This window comes from Hibiscus syriacus, unplaced genomic scaffold (genome assembly GCF_006381635.1).
Source record: "Hibiscus syriacus cultivar Baekdansim isolate YM2019G1 unplaced genomic scaffold, ASM638163v2 tig00110597_pilon, whole genome shotgun sequence".
NCBI lineage: Eukaryota > Viridiplantae > Streptophyta > Magnoliopsida > Malvales > Malvaceae > Hibiscus > Hibiscus syriacus.
In genome coordinates, this window is record NW_024062795.1 from 3762478 (window position 1) to 3780945 (window position 18468).

General features: G+C 36.3%; 5 protein-coding genes across 5 annotated transcripts; 2 read left to right on the plus strand and 3 right to left on the minus strand.

The window, feature by feature from the left end:
* Window positions 1-541: 541 nt before the first annotated feature.
* On the minus strand, window positions 542-778 carry LOC120133937 (auxin-responsive protein SAUR21-like). Its single transcript, XM_039150427.1, has one exon. The coding sequence runs from the start codon at window positions 776-778 to the stop codon at window positions 542-544; it is 237 nt and encodes a 78-aa protein (XP_039006358.1).
* A 2285-nt stretch (window positions 779-3063) lies between these two features.
* LOC120134472 (auxin-induced protein X15-like) lies at window positions 3064-3588 on the minus strand. The gene is made up of 2 exons (XM_039150908.1): window positions 3333-3588; window positions 3064-3235 (listed from the first exon to the last, which is right to left on the minus strand). Exons 1-2 carry the CDS (start codon window positions 3532-3534, stop codon window positions 3144-3146), a joined length of 294 nt encoding a protein of 97 aa, XP_039006839.1. The 5' UTR covers window positions 3535-3588; the 3' UTR covers window positions 3064-3143.
* A 2775-nt stretch (window positions 3589-6363) lies between these two features.
* Window positions 6364-7070, minus strand: LOC120134171 (auxin-induced protein X15-like). The gene has a single exon (XM_039150638.1). The coding sequence runs from the start codon at window positions 6858-6860 to the stop codon at window positions 6573-6575; it is 288 nt and encodes a 95-aa protein (XP_039006569.1). The 5' UTR covers window positions 6861-7070; the 3' UTR covers window positions 6364-6572.
* A 1994-nt stretch (window positions 7071-9064) lies between these two features.
* Window positions 9065-9777, plus strand: LOC120133988 (auxin-induced protein 15A-like). The gene has a single exon (XM_039150473.1). The coding sequence runs from the start codon at window positions 9312-9314 to the stop codon at window positions 9621-9623; it is 312 nt and encodes a 103-aa protein (XP_039006404.1). The 5' UTR covers window positions 9065-9311; the 3' UTR covers window positions 9624-9777.
* A 6780-nt stretch (window positions 9778-16557) lies between these two features.
* LOC120133989 (auxin-responsive protein SAUR22-like) lies at window positions 16558-16884 on the plus strand. The gene has a single exon (XM_039150474.1). It carries the CDS (start codon window positions 16581-16583, stop codon window positions 16872-16874), a length of 294 nt encoding a protein of 97 aa, XP_039006405.1. The 5' UTR covers window positions 16558-16580; the 3' UTR covers window positions 16875-16884.
* The last annotated feature ends 1584 nt before the right edge of the window (window positions 16885-18468 follow it).

Sequence of the window (18468 nt, forward strand, 5' to 3'; positions counted from 1 at the left end):
GGCTAATAACATGCCACCAGAGTACAAGTCTATGACAGCAAAGAAATAGGTAGCAACGGCAATATTCCTAAAATGAGATGTTTTTAATAGGACAGTTATCAAAACATTTTTTTAAGGAAATAAGTTGAATTTCCATGTAAATAGACCCTGTTAATATATGGGATTAGTACATTGTAGGTTAAGCGATAAATGATGGTAGAATTTGAAATAAAAAGTTTCAGAACTTGGAAAATAGAGTTTGGCTGAAATATGACATCAGAAGAACAATTAATTAATAGAGTTGACAAGGGCATGGATTGCAGAAAACAATCCACCATACACGCTTCCTAAAAAAATTAAAATTTGGGAGGTGTCAATTGAGCTAAATAAAATTTGGAAGGCATTTCATAATTTGGAGGTCTCCTACGGAAATTGTTCTCAATCTAGTATTGGGGACAGTCTACTATCTTATCTCCCCTTATCTCATTACATATGGGAACAAGGGACAGCCATTTTATCAGTCAATCTCTGCTTGGTGAGCCAATTTTCACATCAGTTCTTCTCATGAGCTTTGCAGGTTACTAATGATATCTACGAGGGCTTCTTTGCTACAAGGGATTGTCAAAGCACCCATAGGATGATCAAAACCAAACGATATTGGGACAACGAATCTCTTCTTTTCAGCTTCTCCAACATAAACAGCAAAGTGGCCTTTGGGCACCACTATTGTCTCTGAAGATGAAAGAGTCCGTTTCAGGCTTGGCTTGGCAGTAACAATTCTTGGCAAGCGGAAACCCATGGTTTTGCGAGAGATTGTTATAATGAAGAAATATAAGTGTGGAATTAGAATTTAGGGAAGTAGTTATGTGACAACTGTCGTTTTCGATGTCAAAATAAAATTATTTTTTTCTCAATTAATAAATAAGGAAATGCGTAGTATAGAGAAATAAATGTTGATTCCACAGGTACTTGGAAAATTATAATTTTATGTTCAGTTTATTTAAGTCAGGCGTTAATGTAGTATGGGGGTTTGGTGAAAAATGATTGAGTAACAAAGAGATTAAATAAAAATTAATTAAAGTGAAATGAAAGAGGATAAAGATTTGTAAATAATATGGTAAAAATAGCCTTAAGTTTTGCTTTGACTCAACCCTCTTTTGATCATCGAATTAGATTTTTCCTTCGGGATTGACGTCGGTTATTTTATCTACAAGGATAATCCCTGTGACTCTATCTTGTATACGGAATACCTAAGGCAATCTTTGATTCCGGCTTCGGAAATTGATTCTAACAACATCAATTATCGTAGATCAATTATTGTTTACGTTCGTGGCGACCGACTCGGATTGTTGCTTCAATAACCGTCATTTTGATCTCAATTCCCTCTTGGCGAAGCCATCTCGCCAAGTGTGTTCCCAGGAAGTCGAATTGTTTTCTATAAGCCGAATCTTATTCCCACACATATAATCGCAACAACCTCTTGACCAAATTCAATCTTTAATTTTGAAAACTTGTTTTGATTTCAAAAAATAAGCGCAGAGATTGAGAGATATATTCAGAAGATATTAAGGGTCTGTTTCAATTCTCCCGTTAGAATTAAGTCATCGCGTCAGCTCTCGGCTTATGAAAAAATTAGCTAAACTTGATAAAAGTTATACTTAACATATTGAAAACAAAACTTGAAAAATAAAAGAAAAATAAAAAGAACTTGAAAAGTAAAAAGAGAAAGATTTTATAAAACTAGAGAGAAAAGAAGATTGTAATTTGAGTGATGAATTTAGGTTTATCTCAAGTGAGTATTTATAGCCTCTCAAAGACTAAAGATAAACAAGAAAATAAAATAAAATAATCCTAAGATAATTGTTTTTCAAATTTAAATTTAAAACTAGTCTCTTAATGCAACTTTGCTCGTCCATCTTCCAGAAGGAGTGCGGAGAAAGTCTTTTAGAAACTGTCGCTGACTGAACCTTCTAGAAACTGTCACTTCACACCGCGTCGTGCCCATGTCTCCAGCCGTGACCAAATAAAAAAAAATGCAGAATGCGCCCGTTTTGTCACTAATTCTAGAAAGTAGATACCTACACAAAAACAAACATAACACGATCAATTCAACAACAATAATTTCACAAAATTGAAGAAATAACGAGCAAAGATTAACGATTATGAACACTCATCACTATGAAAGGCTTTGGCCACAGGGTGAAGCTATCCATTAGAATCTGTATTTATAAAGAGCAAATGCTGTATACGGTCAGCTGTCTCAGGCTAATTGAGTGGTGAAGAGAGATTTATATGGAGACATAAATTGGGAAGAATCACATGGCCTTGCATTCCAACAAATAATAATAACATTTGGACAAGTTCAAGCTTGTAGGACACACTTCAGGTGCTCTTCACAAGGGCTTGTCCTACGAGTTACTGCAACAAAGGAGCACATGCCAATGTTTGGCTCTTGGACATCTTATAAATTTCTGATATTTATTTGCCTTTAGCAACTAAATATCAGAAATTATCATGATAATGACATTAACTTAGGAGATCATATGCCATGAGTTGAGTGGTAACCAGCAGAATGAGTCGGTATGGAATGCCCTACATGTTTGTTGGTAATTAAAATCAAAGATTCAGAAATCAGAGTTGTTTGCTCTGTTTGTTCTATGACTTTGATGAACAGAGAACGAAACAAGTTGCCAATCCATGTCACATTGTTTAGTTTGTGCTTTCACAAGTGAGGAAAGCCTCAATATTTTAAGCACTAACCAATCTTGTAATGAATAATATTAGGCTAATCCTCCATAGTTGAAAAATATAGACTACAAAGATCCATAGATTTAGACAAAACAAACTTTTCCTTTAACTTGAATTCCCATGCAAATAGATCTTGTTAATATAAGGAATCCTTTTTAGCCAGGAGCGCAATAAAATGCTTCAGAACTTGGAAATTTGATTTTAGCTCCACACAACATCATAATCAAAATTCATGAAAAGAAAGGGTTTCTCTGAAATAAATTAGGCAATTTATATTTTGGTTACAAAAATTAATATGGTTGACAAGGGCATAAAATAATCCACCTTACGCCTAAACAATAAAATTCGGGAGGTGTCAGTTGAGCTAAAGATCAATCCATCTCTGCTTTGTTAGCCAATTTTCATGTCATTTCTTCTCATGAGTTTTGCAGACAACAAGTGAGATGAACGAAAGTTTCTTCCCTACAAGGGATTGCCAAAGCACCCATAGGGTGATTGAAACCAAACTCTTCTTCGACTTGACTCAACAAATTCTGGAATGAAGGATTATTCAGTAATGATATTGGCACAAGGGATTGCCAAAGCACCCATAGGGTGATCGACACCAAACTCTTCTTCGGCTTGACTAAACAAATTCTGGAATGAAGGATTATTCAGTAATGATATTGGGACAACAAATCGCTTCTTTTCAGCTTCTCCAACATAAACAGCAAAGTGGCCTTTGGGCACCACTGTCGTCTCTGAAGATGAAAGAGTCCGTTTCAGACTCGGCTTAGCATTAACAATTCGTGGCAAGCGGAAACCCATGGTTTTAGTGATATTGTTAAGATGAGTGTGGAATTGCAACTTAGAGAAGCAACTAGTAAAAGATTTGGCACATGGTAAAGCTATTCATTGGAATCTGTATTTACAGAGTGTAACCCTTCGATTTTATCCGAATCTACAAAAATATTTTATCATATAATTATTTATTTTTATTATTAATAATATTTTTTATTTTTAATTTTATAGGCCACATGTTCCATTTACTAGGTGATTACCACTACTCACCACTAGTCAACTACCTCATTTCCACGTTTCTCACAAACACTACCCAACAACCCACTACCCACTAATTAAAAAAACAAAATCCCATTTTGTTTTTCTTTTTAAGGGGGGCACGTGAAGGGGGTTGAAAAAAAAAGGAGAGGGGGTCTGGCTTTTGTTTGAGGGGACAGACGAAAAAACACAAAAAAGGGGGAGAGGGTTTTTCTTGTTTTCTACGGGTTTTAACATGGAGAGAATAAACTGAGGGCGCCAAATGATTAAGATGACAAACAAAAGCAATCTTCAAGTCACCTTTTCAAAGCGGCGTACTGGTTTATTCAATAAGGCCAGTGAAATTATCACCCTTTGTGGTGTTGAGCTCGCTGTTGTTATCTTCTCGCCGGATCGTCCAGGCTCACCATGAGTCTAATGTCTATCAACACAACATGGAGCTTACTCAGGTGATGGGCCAATTAGAATCTAAAAAACGTGGTGAAGAGCTTCACCAAATGGGGAAAGCAAACCAACGACAATACAGGTGTCAGTCACCAGTTGGGGAACTTGATCTCTTTCATCTCCTGCAATTCAAATCTGCCATGGATGGGTTGAAAAGGAATGTGCAAACACAGAAGGTGTGAAATTACAAGGAAAATTAATCGGTAAGACGACATCATTTTTCAAAAGCGCTATTAATGGTGGAGCAAGCGGTTAAGCGACGGTGCTAGCAAATCGGCTGCAACGCTACGTTCACGGAAGGCGATAATCCCGGGGGTTCATGCTCTTTCCACGATTCGGGTCCTATATTTCCTGATGGAATGAAAGAGTGGAGCTGTTGTAGTGGAGGGGAAAAAGAGAGTTGTTACAAAATGCTTTATTTCTCAGAGAAGAATCGTCCCCCCTTTACTTGTGTTTTATATCCCTATTTTTTTTTAACACAAAATTACAATTACAATTGTTTTGCTTCAGTTTTGTCTTTTGTGCGTGCATGGATGATGAGATGAGGAAGCAGAGTGATGAGCAAAGTGGTCTGTTCTCTTTGTGCCGTGTAAAGAAACACGAGTCAAGATTCCTCATTGTGCTGGATGGGGAAATATTCCATGTCCTACCTGCAACGCATACCAAGAACCTGGATTTTATGAAGAATGTAAGATATCCCTCGTTCAAGTACCGTGAAAATATACCGTCCAAAATGCGAAGATATGTATTATCCTCGATCCAAATACCAAGGCAAGATGATGGAGCTTATTTTGGAATGCCATTTCCGCATCTATTTTTAATGACATATGGACACCTAAGCCACAAAAGCCGATACAAAACTATGTCCCAAGAGATTTTTTAGCTTCAAGCTCCATAAGCCTTGATGTGATAGGGGAACAACTGCAAGCTGTAAGTTGAATTGAGATATCCTATTGTGGGGCCCATGAGCTAATAATCCTTTGTGTAAATTGACGTGTTTTGAATTTTCTAAGGGTTAATTCATGCTACAGTCATGCCAACTTTCAATATCATTCATTTTGGTCATTTTTTTATTTTTATTTTTTATTAACTTTTATTTATCTTTGTTATCTATTTTATTTATTTTATTATTATTATTATGTTAATTTTTTCTTCGTTCATATTTATTTTTATTTTAAAATCTAACAATATTTTTTGACTTTAGGGATATTTTTCAACCAATCAAAGGTAAATTATTTGAATTAATTTTTTAAATTTAAATTTAAATTTCAAATGTTCGCAATTAAGACAACCTGCAAATTAATTAGTACCGAAAGGGCGGTTCAAGGGTGCTAATTCTTCTTTGACCGTAACCGACTCCCGAACCTGACACGTTTCTGATAAAACGCAGATCAGGTAAGATGGTGTCCGACCTACCTAAATGTTTTAAATGGTCGGTGGCAACTCTTAATCGTTTAATCCAAGGCGAAGCCCAATTTCGAGATCCAACTTTCGACACATAGCAAATGCTGTATATGGTCAGCTTTCTCAGGCTCATTGAGTGGTGAAGAGAGAATGCTTTGGGGACAGAAATTGGGAGGAATCACGTGGCCTTGCGTCCCAACAAATAATAACATTTTGACAAGTTTGGTACCTTAGAGAACTCACCATTGAAGGGAACCAACAACAATGGCCCATTTTGAAATACTATTATCATTGAATCAAGGCCAGAAGATAATGACTTTGCTTAATTGGCACGCAGCATATCATATGGATTAAATGCTATGAAGTGGAGACCAGACAAAATATCAAAATAATCATCTCCACTACGAGCCAGGTATTCCAAGGCCAAGCCCTACAAGTTTGCTTGATAATTAGGATTTAGTAGACCACAACTGCTTGTATTGTTTGTTCTAAGACTGGGACTATTTTGAACGCATAATTAAACAAGTAACCAGTCCATGTGACATTGTTTGGTCATTGGCGCACTCAACATGGAAGGAAGGCCTTGAACCTCAATTTTTTAAAGCTTGGTTGATTGAACTAAATCATGAAATTTATGGTATTATTGGTAATCCTCCACATTCACTGAATCTAGAGTTTAGAGATCCAAGAAATGATTTTCTTTTACTTGACCTGAAACTTCTTTTTTCTTTTTCAAGTCAACTCTTCAGCTCACATGGGGATAAGGACTTTCTAGTTTGGATAATAATCAACCCTCAGGTGGTTCTGATTTGTCATTTATATATTTGTTAGAAAAATTAATAAAGTTTACAAGGGCGGGCACGGGATTGTAGAGAACAATCCACCATAGACACTCGCTTTCCTAAAAGAATCAGTCTCCACTCCGTTAGCCTTTTTCATACATTTTATATCATTTCTTCTTATGAGCTTTGCTGGTTGCAGGCGAGTTCAGTGAAAGCTTCTTCGCTGCAGGGGATAGTCAGAACACCCATAGGATGATTAAATCCATACTCTTCTTCGGCTTGACTCAGCAAATTCCGGAACGAAGGATGCTTCAGGAAGGATATCGGGACAACAAATCTCTTCTTCTCAGCTTCTCCGACATAAACAGCAAAGTGGCCTTTAGGCACCATTGTTGTGTTGGAAGATGGAAGTGTCCGTTCTAGGCTCCTCTTAGCATTAGCAATTCTCGGCAAGCGGAAACCCATGACTGTTTTGAATTCTACGAAGTACAGGACTGGCTAGGAATGGCTTAGGGAATTGGCACAGGTGGCTGGCTATCCATTAGAATTTGTATTTGTAGAGAAGCAAATGATTTATGGTCATTGGTAAGCAGTCTCAGGCAAACTGAGTGGTGAAGATCGAAGAGAGAGTGCTTTAGAGAAATGTTGTGAGGAATCATATGGCCTTGTGTCCCAACAAATAATATCTTTTGACAAAGTAGGCACCTTAGTCTATTCCGTTGCAATCTATTATAGCTCACCATTCAATGTAACCAACAATAATGGCCCATTTTAGATGCTGTTTGTCATTCAGCCATGGCCAGATGATAATGACTTTATTTGGCATATTATATGGATAAAATATCATGAAGTAAAATAATCATATCCACTAGCAACTATGAGTAGGTATGCAAAGCCCTACATGTTTGGTGATGATAAGGATCAAAGACCGGACCTGCTTGTACAGTTTGTTCTGTACGAATCCGTTGAACACAAGATTATACAAGTTAGAAGTCAATGTGACATTGTTCAGCAGCTTGAACAAGTTAGGGTCCGGTGATCAGAGGGAACTTTAGTGGGTGAAATTTTGATTTTATAATAGGTTGAAAACAAGCACTAAAACATCCTATTGATGATGTTAAGCCTATTAGTTGATCCTGTCTGAGATGACCGGAAAAGTTAGCTCTTCAACCACCATGAGTGTAGGTAACTGTAATCAAAGCGCAAGTCAACCCTCAAGTAATTCTAACGTGAAAACCCCTCCTTGGCGCTGAAGTGTCTCAGTACATGGCATATTCATAGTTTCCTAGCTGACCAATAGGTTTCTTGGATACATACAAACCATGGATGAGGAGACGAGAGAAAATGAGAGATGCTGGAATTCTATTATTCAATATACAGGAAACAGATATCAGAGTTTGTATCACATATGTAAGTGGAGTAAGTCTTGACTTAATTGATTTTCAGCTCATTAAAAGTTAATGAGGATCTTGAGATGTATGTATAAAGCTTTGGACAATAGGTAAAAAGATTTTCTGTATGGTAATACTTGGCATAGGTGTATTGATATTCTGAAGTTTCTTTGACCAGTAAATGACAGTGATTTAAGTGTTCAAGATAGGGTTTCGCTTTAAAGGGATTTTTTAAGGTCGACATGTATCATGAATCACATGGATATGCCTTCCACTAGCTATATTGGTAAGATTTCCACAGATATGCTAATATAACTTTTTCAATCATGAATTATCATGGCCTACCACTCAAATGAAAAAAAATGGTGGCCCAGCTGAAATTCTCATGGAGTTATCATGGAGTTTATGATTATAATGCATGTGCAAGTCCAACATATCAGCGAGTGAAAGTCTGAAAGAAAACTGCTATAGACTGTATACAACATGCAGATCAAATAATTCACCTATAGTAAAGAAAAGGCAGAGGTACAAATTTTTCCGAAAAACATGCGGTTGTTTGGAATATTCTGATATTTCTCAACAATAACAGTGTAGGAACTAGGAAGGACATTGATGCTTACATTTCACCTTGATGCATACATTTGATATAGACCATTCATTCACATTGAATATTCAAGACATTTGATGTACACCATTAATAGTTCATTCATTTGACATAGACCATACATTGAACATTCAAAGATCAAATAATATGTGAATGTATGCAGTTGAATTGTCAACAATATATATCACACACCGATTCAATCTGTCGGAAACCGTCTTCTCATGTTATGCGCTACTCCTACACAATACGTGCTGCAACCCAAACTTATAACTAGCTTAATGAAGTCAACTAAGAAGCTACAGGTATTGGTGCATGCATTCATATGTTGGGTTTGACTATGGATTCATTAGCTGAATTGAGTGTGAATTGACCAAGTTAGTCCTGGATCCCAGTCTTAAATGAATGGATGAGGATGATTCCACTACCGTTACAAAAAGTTAGGTGATCTTAAATGGTCTCGAAACATCGATTCAGAAGCATGTTGGGTAGTTGGTACTAAAGCAAGTAAGAAACACGGGTCTAAGTTCAATGCTTTAGTGAATACTAGAAATGAATCTTCAATAGCCTAGGATCAAGACGTGTGTTTGTTGAAATCAGAGCCTTTATAAGTTCAAAACAAAGGGAAGTTATATTCACTTAAAAATTTCACAAGTTGCCACTTTCTTTTGAGGTGGTAGGGCATCATGCCTTACACCAGACAAAGCAGAACCATGTGAAACTTAACTAATTGCTTCACCTGGTATGTTTCTAAATATTCTTCTATAACATATCACTATCCTATCCATTTTCTTTAAGGTTTGCAAATTGCTTTTACCCCCTCTATATATTAGGCTTTAAAGATGCCACTTTCAAAAACCAAGTCTTCAGCCTTCAAAAAGCACTAAAGCTTTCTTCTTTCTGCCATATATTTTCTTCAGTAAAATGGGTATTCAACTGATGGGATTAGCTCATGCTAAACAAAAGCTCCAGCGAACGCTTTCAGGTAAATTTGGGAATGCAGCAGCATTGGGAACATCAAATGTCCCTAAAGGCCATATTGCAGTTTATGTTGGGGAAGGCAACCGGCCGAAGAGGTTCGTGATTCCAGTGTCGTACTTGAACCACTCTTTGTTTCAAGACCTGTTGAATCGAGCCGAGGAAGAGTTCGGATTCAACCATCCAATGGGTGGCCTCACAATTCCATGCAGTGAAGAGTACTTCATCAGTCTAACTACAGTATTAAATTGTTCATAGATGCTTCCACCACCAACAAAGGATGAAGGAAAAAAACAATCATTTTCTTGGCCTGTAAACATACTGTAATTTGTAAAAGACAGAGAAAAGTTGTAGGGCAATGAGATTTTGATTCTTTGCTGACAACAATGCCTGTTGTTCTGAGCAACTTTGCTTGAAAATCAGATCAACCATTTCATTTCATTTCATTTTTTTATGGAAATTAAATTTGAAGGTATTAGATATTAAAAAAATTAAAAATGTCAAGATTGCATCCACTAACAACTTTGATTTCATATTTACTCCCATAAATAGGGTTGTAAAGTTTTTTTTAATGTCATGAAACTAAAAAATCTTAATCAAATAAAAATATAACTCAACCATTGTTTTTATATTATTAAGCTGTGATTGCAATGTAGTGTCGTATAATAACGTTTTTTAAGATAATTATAATACATATTTATAATTTAAAATTATAATTATATTTTAAAAATAACTTATATCATGATATTCACAACCGCGACATCCGTAACCATGAAGGAGTCCTCAAAGGTTTTTCATGCATGGAAATACTACAATTTGGAGCTAAAGCAACCGGGAAAATACTACTAGTTTTAGGAAGATCGCCTACTGGTTTCCACATCCAAAACAAGCAATTGTTAGATTTGGCTTGAAATTAAGTTGGCAAGTTGGAAATTTCATCTTGGTTGGTGGCCAAACTTTGAATATGAGAATTTTATATTTGGTGGCTAACTTGTACACATTGGAAAATTCTTTGGTAGGTGGCCAACTTATTTTTCATGTTTGATCCCTAAAATATTAGGTTATTTATAAGTTTAGTCCTTAAAACTCAACTATAAATAGGCCTAAGTATTTCATTAAAAATCATCTCAAAACAAGTTCACTCTTCCTCTTGTATTCTTCATTCTCCCACTTTGGGAATTCTAAAGAATTCCATTTGTTGTAATATTGGCGATATAATGAAGTTATTATCCGGTGTGGTGCCCGAGGAGTAGACGATATTCTCGTCGAACCTCGTAAATTTTGTGTTCTCTCATTTATTGTTTTTATTTGGTTTTTTTCCATTGTGTTTCAATATTCAATAGTTTGATAGATTTATCCGCTGTGTAACCTTTGGTGGTTTTGATCTTAATATTTTAGGTCAATTTTGAAACTATATTCGTGTGAGAAATAACCTAATTTCCACAACAATTGGCATCAGAGCTTCGGTTGAGGTTATCCTGGTGGTTCCGTTGCTGAAAAGATACAGTTCGTGCTATTGAATATTGTTCGTTGGAATTAAAATGCCAAAATACGGATCAGTTGAGACATCAAGCTCTTCATCCGGACCGGTGAGGAGGATGATGTCAAATGCAAATTTCTCGGTGGAGTTGTTCGATGGATCCGGTCATTTTGGCATGTGGCAAGGCAAGGTGTTAGACGCTTTATTCCAACAAGGTCTAGACATCGCCATTGAGGAAGAAAAGCCCGAATATATGGAGGAGAAAGAATGGGGAACAATCAATCGTTTGGCGTGCAGCACGATTCGATCTTGTCTTTCCAGGGAGCAGAAATATGGCTGCAAGAACGAGACTTCTGCAAGAACGAGACTTCTGCAAGTAAGATGTGGAAAGCATTGGAGGAAAAATTCCTAAAGAAAAGCTCTCAGAATCGTCTCCACATGAAGAAAAGATTATTCATATTTGATTATCAACCAGTCACCAGTATGAATGAACACATCACTACGTTCAATGAGCTAGTGGTAAACTTATTGGGCATAGATGAAACCTTCAAAGATGAAGATTTGGCCTTGATGTTGTTGTCATATCTTTCAGATGAATTTGAGCACCTTGAGACAACGCTACTTCATGGTAAGGATAATGTTACCCTTAAAGATGTAACTGCTGCTTTGTACTGTTATGAGCTCAGGAAGAAAACCAAGAAGGAGAGCAAGTATGAAGCAACGGATGCCATGGTGGCAAGAGGTCACTCGAAAAGTCAAAAGCCAAAGTGGAAAGGGAGATCAAAGTCGAAGTCCAGACTGGGAAAAGATGAATGTGCCTTTTGTCATGAGAAATGCCATTGGAAGAAAGATTGTCCGAAGCTTAAGAAGAAAGGAAAAGATGCTCTAGATGCATGTGTTGCAGAGCATGATGCAAATGACTGACATATCATTGGTTGCTTCATCAACAACAACATTCCATTCAGATGAATGGATATCAGGTTGCACCTATAATATGTCCCCTAATCGGGAGTGGTTCTCCGATTTAGTAGAACTAAATGTAGGAGTTGTTTATATGGGCAATGAAATGCCTATAAAACTGTTGGGATAGGTTCAATTCGATTAAAGAATCAAGATGTATCAACCAGAGTTCTGACGGATGTCCGATACGTGCCCAGTTTAAAGAAAAATCTCATCTCGTTGGGAGCCTTGGAATCCAAAGGCTCAGTAGTCACTGTGAGAGATGGAGTTTTAAAAGCCATATATGGCGCACTTGTGATGATAAAGGGCATCAGGAAAAATAATTTGTATTACTATCAAGGTAGTACAATTATTGGAGCAGTTGCAGCAGCTTCCGGAGGTGATGATTTGGACGCAACCCAGTTGTGGCATATGCAGTTGGGACATGCTGGAGATAAATCCTTGCAAATTCTGGCAAAGAAAGGATTGTTGAAAGGTGCAAAGGCTTGCAAATTGAACTTTTGCGAGCATTGTGTTCTGGGAAAGCAGAAGAGAGTGAAGTTTGGCACCACTATACATAATACAAAAGGTATTGTGGATTATATTCACTCAGATGTATGGGGTCCTTCAAAGACATCGTCTTTGGGAGGAAACCATTATTTTGTAACTTTTTTAGATGACTTTTCCAGAAGAGTTTGAGTGTATCCGATGAAGTCTAAAGAAGAAGTGCTTCGAATTTTCCTGAAATGAAAAAACATGATCGAGAACCAGACTGGTAGAAAGATCAAACGTATTAGGACGAACAATGGAGGGGAATATAAAAATGACACATTCTTTGACATTTGACATGAGTATGGTATTGTTCGACACTTCACTGTTAGAAATACACTATAACAGAATGGGTTGGCAGAGCGTATGAATCAAACACTATTGGAGAAATTTCGATGTATGTTGTCTAATGCTGGGTTAAGCAAGGCATTTTGGGCTGAGGCTGTGACATATGTTGGTCATCTCATCAATTGTCTACCGTCATCAGCAATAGGAGGAAAAACACCATTGGAGGTATGGTCTGGAAAACCTGCTACTGATTATGATTCCTTACATGTATTTGGATCCACTGCTTATTATCATGTGAAGGAATCCAAGCTTGATCCGAGAGCAAAGAAGGTTTTCTTTATGGGAATCACCCATGGAGTGAAGGGATTTTGCCTTTGGTGTTTAGACACCAAGAAGATAATTTGTAGCAGAGATGTTACCTTTGATGAATCTGCCCTAATAAAGAAGGTAAAAAATGAAGCTGTCCAGACAAGTAGTACTCCGCAGCAGGTGAAGCATGCTCCAAAACAGGTGGAGTTTCAGCAGACGATGATCCCAGAAGTTGATGCAGTTGATTCTTCAACTCCAATAGAAGAATCAGAAGATGAAGATGTTCAAACCCAAGAACCATTGGAGACACCAAAACCACTTGCATTTACAAGGCCAAGGAGAGAAATTCGTAGACCTGCTCGATTTGTTGATATGGTTGCCTATGCTCTTCCAGTTGTTGATGATGATATCTCTATCACTTACCAAGAAGCAATACAAAGCTTGGAAAGTGATAAGTGGAAAACTGCCATGGATGAAGAAATGCAATCTCTCTAAAAGAACAACACTTGGAAACTGGCTCAATTACCGAAAGGTAAAAGAGCAATTGGATGCAAGTGGGTATTTGCAAAGAAAGATGGATCTCATAGCAAGAAAGATGTTCGCTACAAGGCACGGTTGGTAGCTAAAGGTTACGCTCAAAAGGAGAGAATCGACTACAATGAAGTATTTTCCCCTGTTGTGAAGCATTCTTCCATTAGAATATTGTTGGCCTTGGTAGCACAGTTTAATTTGGAGCTAGCTCAACTTGATGTAAAGACGACTTTCTTGAACGGTGATTTAGAAGAGGAGATCTATATGGCTCAGCCAGAAGGATACAAAGATGGTGGTTGTGAGAAATAGGTTTGTAAGCTGAACATATTGCTATATGGATTGAAGCAATCTCCGAAGCAGTGGTACAAGCAATTTGATAGCTTTATGAGGAGGCAAAAGTACACTAGAAGCAAATATGATCATTATGTGTATTTGCAAAAGCTTAAAGATGGATCTTTCATTTATCTTCTCTTGTACGTTAACGATATGTTGATCGCTTCGAAGATTCAAAAGAAGATAGACAAATTAAAGGCTTAGTTGAATCAAGAGTTTGAGATGAAAGATCTAGGTGAGGCCAAGAAGATTCTTGGTATGAGATAAGCAGAGATAGACAGAGAGGGAAACTTTGTTTAACACAGAAGCAGTATATGAGAAAGGTATTACAATGTTTTGGCATGAATGAAAATACCAAACATGTAAGTATCCCACTGCCTTCTCATTTGAAACTTAGTTCTCAATTATCTCCTAAAACTAACAAAGAACGAGAGTATATGGCAAAAGTTCCATATGCTAATGCAGTTGGGAGCTTGATGTATGCAATGGTGTGTATGCGTCCTGACATTTCACAAGCAGTTGGAGTTGTGAGCAGGTACATGCATGATCCTAGAGAAGGACATTGGCAAGCTGTGAAATGAATTCTCCGGTATCTCCAACAAACCGTGAATGTTGGTTTAGTTTTTGAACAGGATGAAACACTTGGTCAGTGTGTGGTTGGATATGCTGATTCCGATTATGTTGGTGATTTGGATAAGCGTCGATCAACTACTTGGTATTTGTTTACTCTTGCTAAAGCCCCAGTAAGTTGGAAGTCTACATTGCAATCTACGGTGGCCTTGTCTACTATAAAGACAGAATATATGGCAGTTTCAGAGGCTGTAAAGGAAGCAATTTGGCTTAACGGGTTGATGGAAGACTTGGGAGTTGTTCAAAGTCACATTAGTCTCTATTGTGACAGTCAGAGTGTTATTCACTTAGCGAAAAATCAAGTCTACCATTCAAGAACTAAGCATATCGACGTGAGGTATCACTTTGTGCGGGAGATCTTTGAAGAATGAAAGATTCTACTTCAGAAAATTACGACATCAGAAAATCCTGCAGATATGATGACCAATGTGGTAACAGTAATCAAGTTCAATCATTGTTTGAACTTTATTAACATTCTGAAAGTATGGACATCTTCGGGTGTGTGGCGCTTGTGAGCGCAGTTAGAGGCATTACAAATTTGGGGAGTTGAAGAAGTTGAGTAGGCTTGGTAATTTCAAGCCAAGGTGGAGATTTGTTAGATTTGGCTTGAAATTAAGTTGGCAAGTTGGAAATTTCATCTTGGTTGGTGGCCAAACTTTGAATATGAGAATTTCATATTTGGTGGCTAACTTGTATACATTGGAAAATTTTTTGGTAGGTGACCAACTTATTTTTCATGTTTGATCCCTAAAATATTAGGTTATTTATAAGTTTAGTCCTTAAAACTCAACTATAAATAGGCCTAAGTATTTCATTAAAAATCATCTCAAAACAAGTTTTCTCTTCCTCTTGTATTCTTCATTCTCCCACTTTGGGAATTCTAAATAATTCCATTTGTTGTAATATTGGCGATATAGTGAAATTATCATCCGGTGTGGTGCCCGAGGAGTAGACGATATTCTCGTCGAACCTCGTAAATTTTGTTCGTTCTCTCCTTTATTGTTTTTATTCGGTTTTTTTCCATTGTGTTTCAATATTCAATAGTAATTGACAGATTTATCCGCTGTACAATTTTAGTGGTTTTGATTTTGACATTTTAGATCAATTTTGAAACTACGTTCATGTGGAAAATAACTCGATTTCCCCAACAGCAATAATTTCTCTGGTGCGTTTGTTGCAGATTCCTTATGTCAGTAACTGAATTAAATGCTTGGAAAGTTGAAAACTGCCTTCAACTTGGTCTGTGATTTATTGTTCTTTGCAACTGCCGCCCATACTTCTTGCATGCAGATATGCTCGATCGAGATTTTCTTTTAGATGTTTATCCAATTCTTTAATAATGTTTGCATTTAAGAGCCAATGCATGTAACGCTGAAATTGGTGCCTGAGATATGGCGCCGATGTTTGAAGTCGGTGAGTCGTCAGTTCATGCATGTGCTTTTTAATTGTTTTTATTACCAGAAAAAAAATGGCCCCCGATTTCGCCGCCGCTATCCAGTACTGCAATTTGCCGTCTTACTCCAATCTCTATAATATTTACAGAATTAATAACAAAAAATTGATCTCATGATTAAAAATAATACACATTTTGAAACTAAAAAAAAAGGAAACTAGATATTATCAACGAGGACTAAATCCGTTAAAAGACAAAATACAAGGATATTGTATTGTATATATCCAGCTAGCACCACATGGACCGACTGTAGTTCCGTACTTGTTAAGAATATTTTGTAAAGTCCTACGTTCTTGCATATTATCTTTGGTCAGTGACAGCTTAATTTGGAGCTATCCCACTTATCATTTAATTACCAACAGTGAACATGTTACGCTCAAAGAACAACAAACATATATTGCATCATTAATGACCACGTTTCTCCGAGTTTTCCCGGGTACGGCCCTCTGTTTTCCCGAACAAAACGGCTAACCCTAGGTGATCTTTTGCATCACTGGCTCCATTCAACTCTGCTACTGCCAACCCATGTAATGATTCTGGTACAGTGGGTCCTCTAACACAAGAGCCAATTTGGGGTCTTCGATCCTCTTCGAACTGTATAAATAAAACCCGATTTCAACCCGACAAGATTCACAAGTTCAATACTGCAACCAACCCTATATCTCATTGCATTGACCCTTTTCATTGTTTAGAATCAGACGCTATGGGTGTTCGTCTACCGTCCGTGATTGCCGGAGCCAAGCAAATTCTGAAGCTGCAGTCTCGTATCACGAGAGAGAAACCGGATGTTCTGAAATGCCACATTGCGGTATATGTGGGCGAGACACAAAGAAAAAGGTTCGTGGTTCCGATATCGGTGTTGAACCATCCTTCCTTCAAAGATTTGCTTGACCGGGCAGAGGAAGAGTTCGGGTTCGACCATCCGATGGGTGGTCTAACAATTCCGTGCAGAGAAGATGCCTTCTTAAATCTCACTTCTCGATTGCAGGCCTTATAGCTGGGAGATTAAGATAGTCATTTCTTCACAATTTTGCTCCTTTTTTGTGAAATAGAAAACAGCTTTAAAGCCATTCCTTCACAGTTTTGCTTCCATTTTTTCTTTCCAATTTGTGAAAAGGGAAAAAGAACTGTAAACCAATGTAATGTATAAAAGCTTATCAAGCACACAAAATTATCAACAAAAGTATGTTCTTTGATCTCGAGTCCATTCTAATTTTCAATGTTATCGGGTTCTTGACATGTTTTTGGGATGATTTTGACGGGGAAATATGTATAATTTATTTGTTAATACATACTTCAAATCAAAAGGTTGAAGATGCGCATGAAGTTTATTTAAATAATAAATAATGTCTTTTATTAATAGAATGTACTTAAATTCTTGATTTCAGAAAACTAAGAACAAACCTTTTAACATCAAAATGAAAATGAGTTAAACGTTATATAATTCTTAAAGTAATGGCGAATTGTTATACTGTTAAAGATTATTTTGGTTAACTTGGGAACTTGCAAGTTCTTATCAAAACCATAAGGAAGAAAATTCCAGTAACACATATGCCGTATAATTTGGAAAGGAAAAAGAATTAGGATAAGATTTAATGATTAATGAAAAAATGTAAAGCTTTGTGACTAATGTAAAACCTAAAATAATTATAAGGCTAAATTGAAAAGGTTATAGGATTGATGCAAACAAAATAAAGAGTCAAAGTCAAATTAAGAAATTAGTAAATTTAAAGACTAAATATTATTTTATGTAATAAAATTATGTCAAATACTCCCTTCACTTTGTTACACTCTGGTGGTGTTTGTTTTTGAAGAGGTAAAAGGTCTGCAGTTTGCGGACCACATCTACAGACATCTGCAGCAGAAGAGGTGGACCAAAACTCTGCAGTCTGCAAGAAGAAGACTGTTTGTTTTTTAACGTCTGCAGACTACTAAAATAAACTGAAATATAAAATAAACTGATTTTTTAAACTTAAAAGAGTTTTGCAATACTGAAATTTAAATAATTTTAGTTTTATAATACTGAAATTTAAATAATCCATACAACTACAATAATAAATTTTTTAAAATAAATCAATCCATATTTTAAAATAAATCAATCCATATTTTAAAATAAATCAATCCATATTTTAAAATAAATCAATTCATATTTTAAAATAAATCAATTCATATTTTAAAATAAATCAATCCATATTTTAAAATAAATCAATACATATTTTAAAATAAATCAATCCATATTTTAAAATAAATCAATCCATATTTTAAAATAAATCAATCCATATTTTAAAATAAATCAATTCATATTTTAAAATAAATTTTTCCATATTTTAAAATAAATCAATCCATATTTTAAAAATAAATCAATCCATATTTTAAAATAAATCAATCTATATTTTAAAATAAATTTTAAAATAGATTTAAATAATTTTAATTTTCCCGCATATCTTTAAAGACCTTTGAAGACATAAAACCATGTCTGCACCAAGAAGAGCTCGCGCAGGCGTTTGAAGAGTTTCTATCTTCTAAAAAATAAACGGTCTGCGAAGTCTAATATCTGCGTGTGCTCTGCGCGACGCAGACATAAGAGGTTT

Coding starts and splice junctions, on each gene's coding strand:
- LOC120133937 (XM_039150427.1), bottom strand. CDS start 778: ATGGGTTTCCGCTTGCCAAGAATTGTTACTGCCAAGCCAAGCCTGAAA.
- LOC120134472 (XM_039150908.1), bottom strand. CDS start 3,534: ATGGGTTTCCGCTTGCCACGAATTGTTAATGCTAAGCCGAGTCTGAAA. Junction 3,236..3,332: donor TCAAGCCGAAGAAGAGTTTG/GTGTCGATCACC, acceptor AAGTCGAAGAAG/AGTTTGGTTTCAATCACCCT.
- LOC120134171 (XM_039150638.1), bottom strand. CDS start 6,860: ATGGGTTTCCGCTTGCCGAGAATTGCTAATGCTAAGAGGAGCCTAGAA.
- LOC120133988 (XM_039150473.1), top strand. CDS start 9,312: ATGGGTATTCAACTGATGGGATTAGCTCATGCTAAACAAAAGCTCCAG.
- LOC120133989 (XM_039150474.1), top strand. CDS start 16,581: ATGGGTGTTCGTCTACCGTCCGTGATTGCCGGAGCCAAGCAAATTCTG.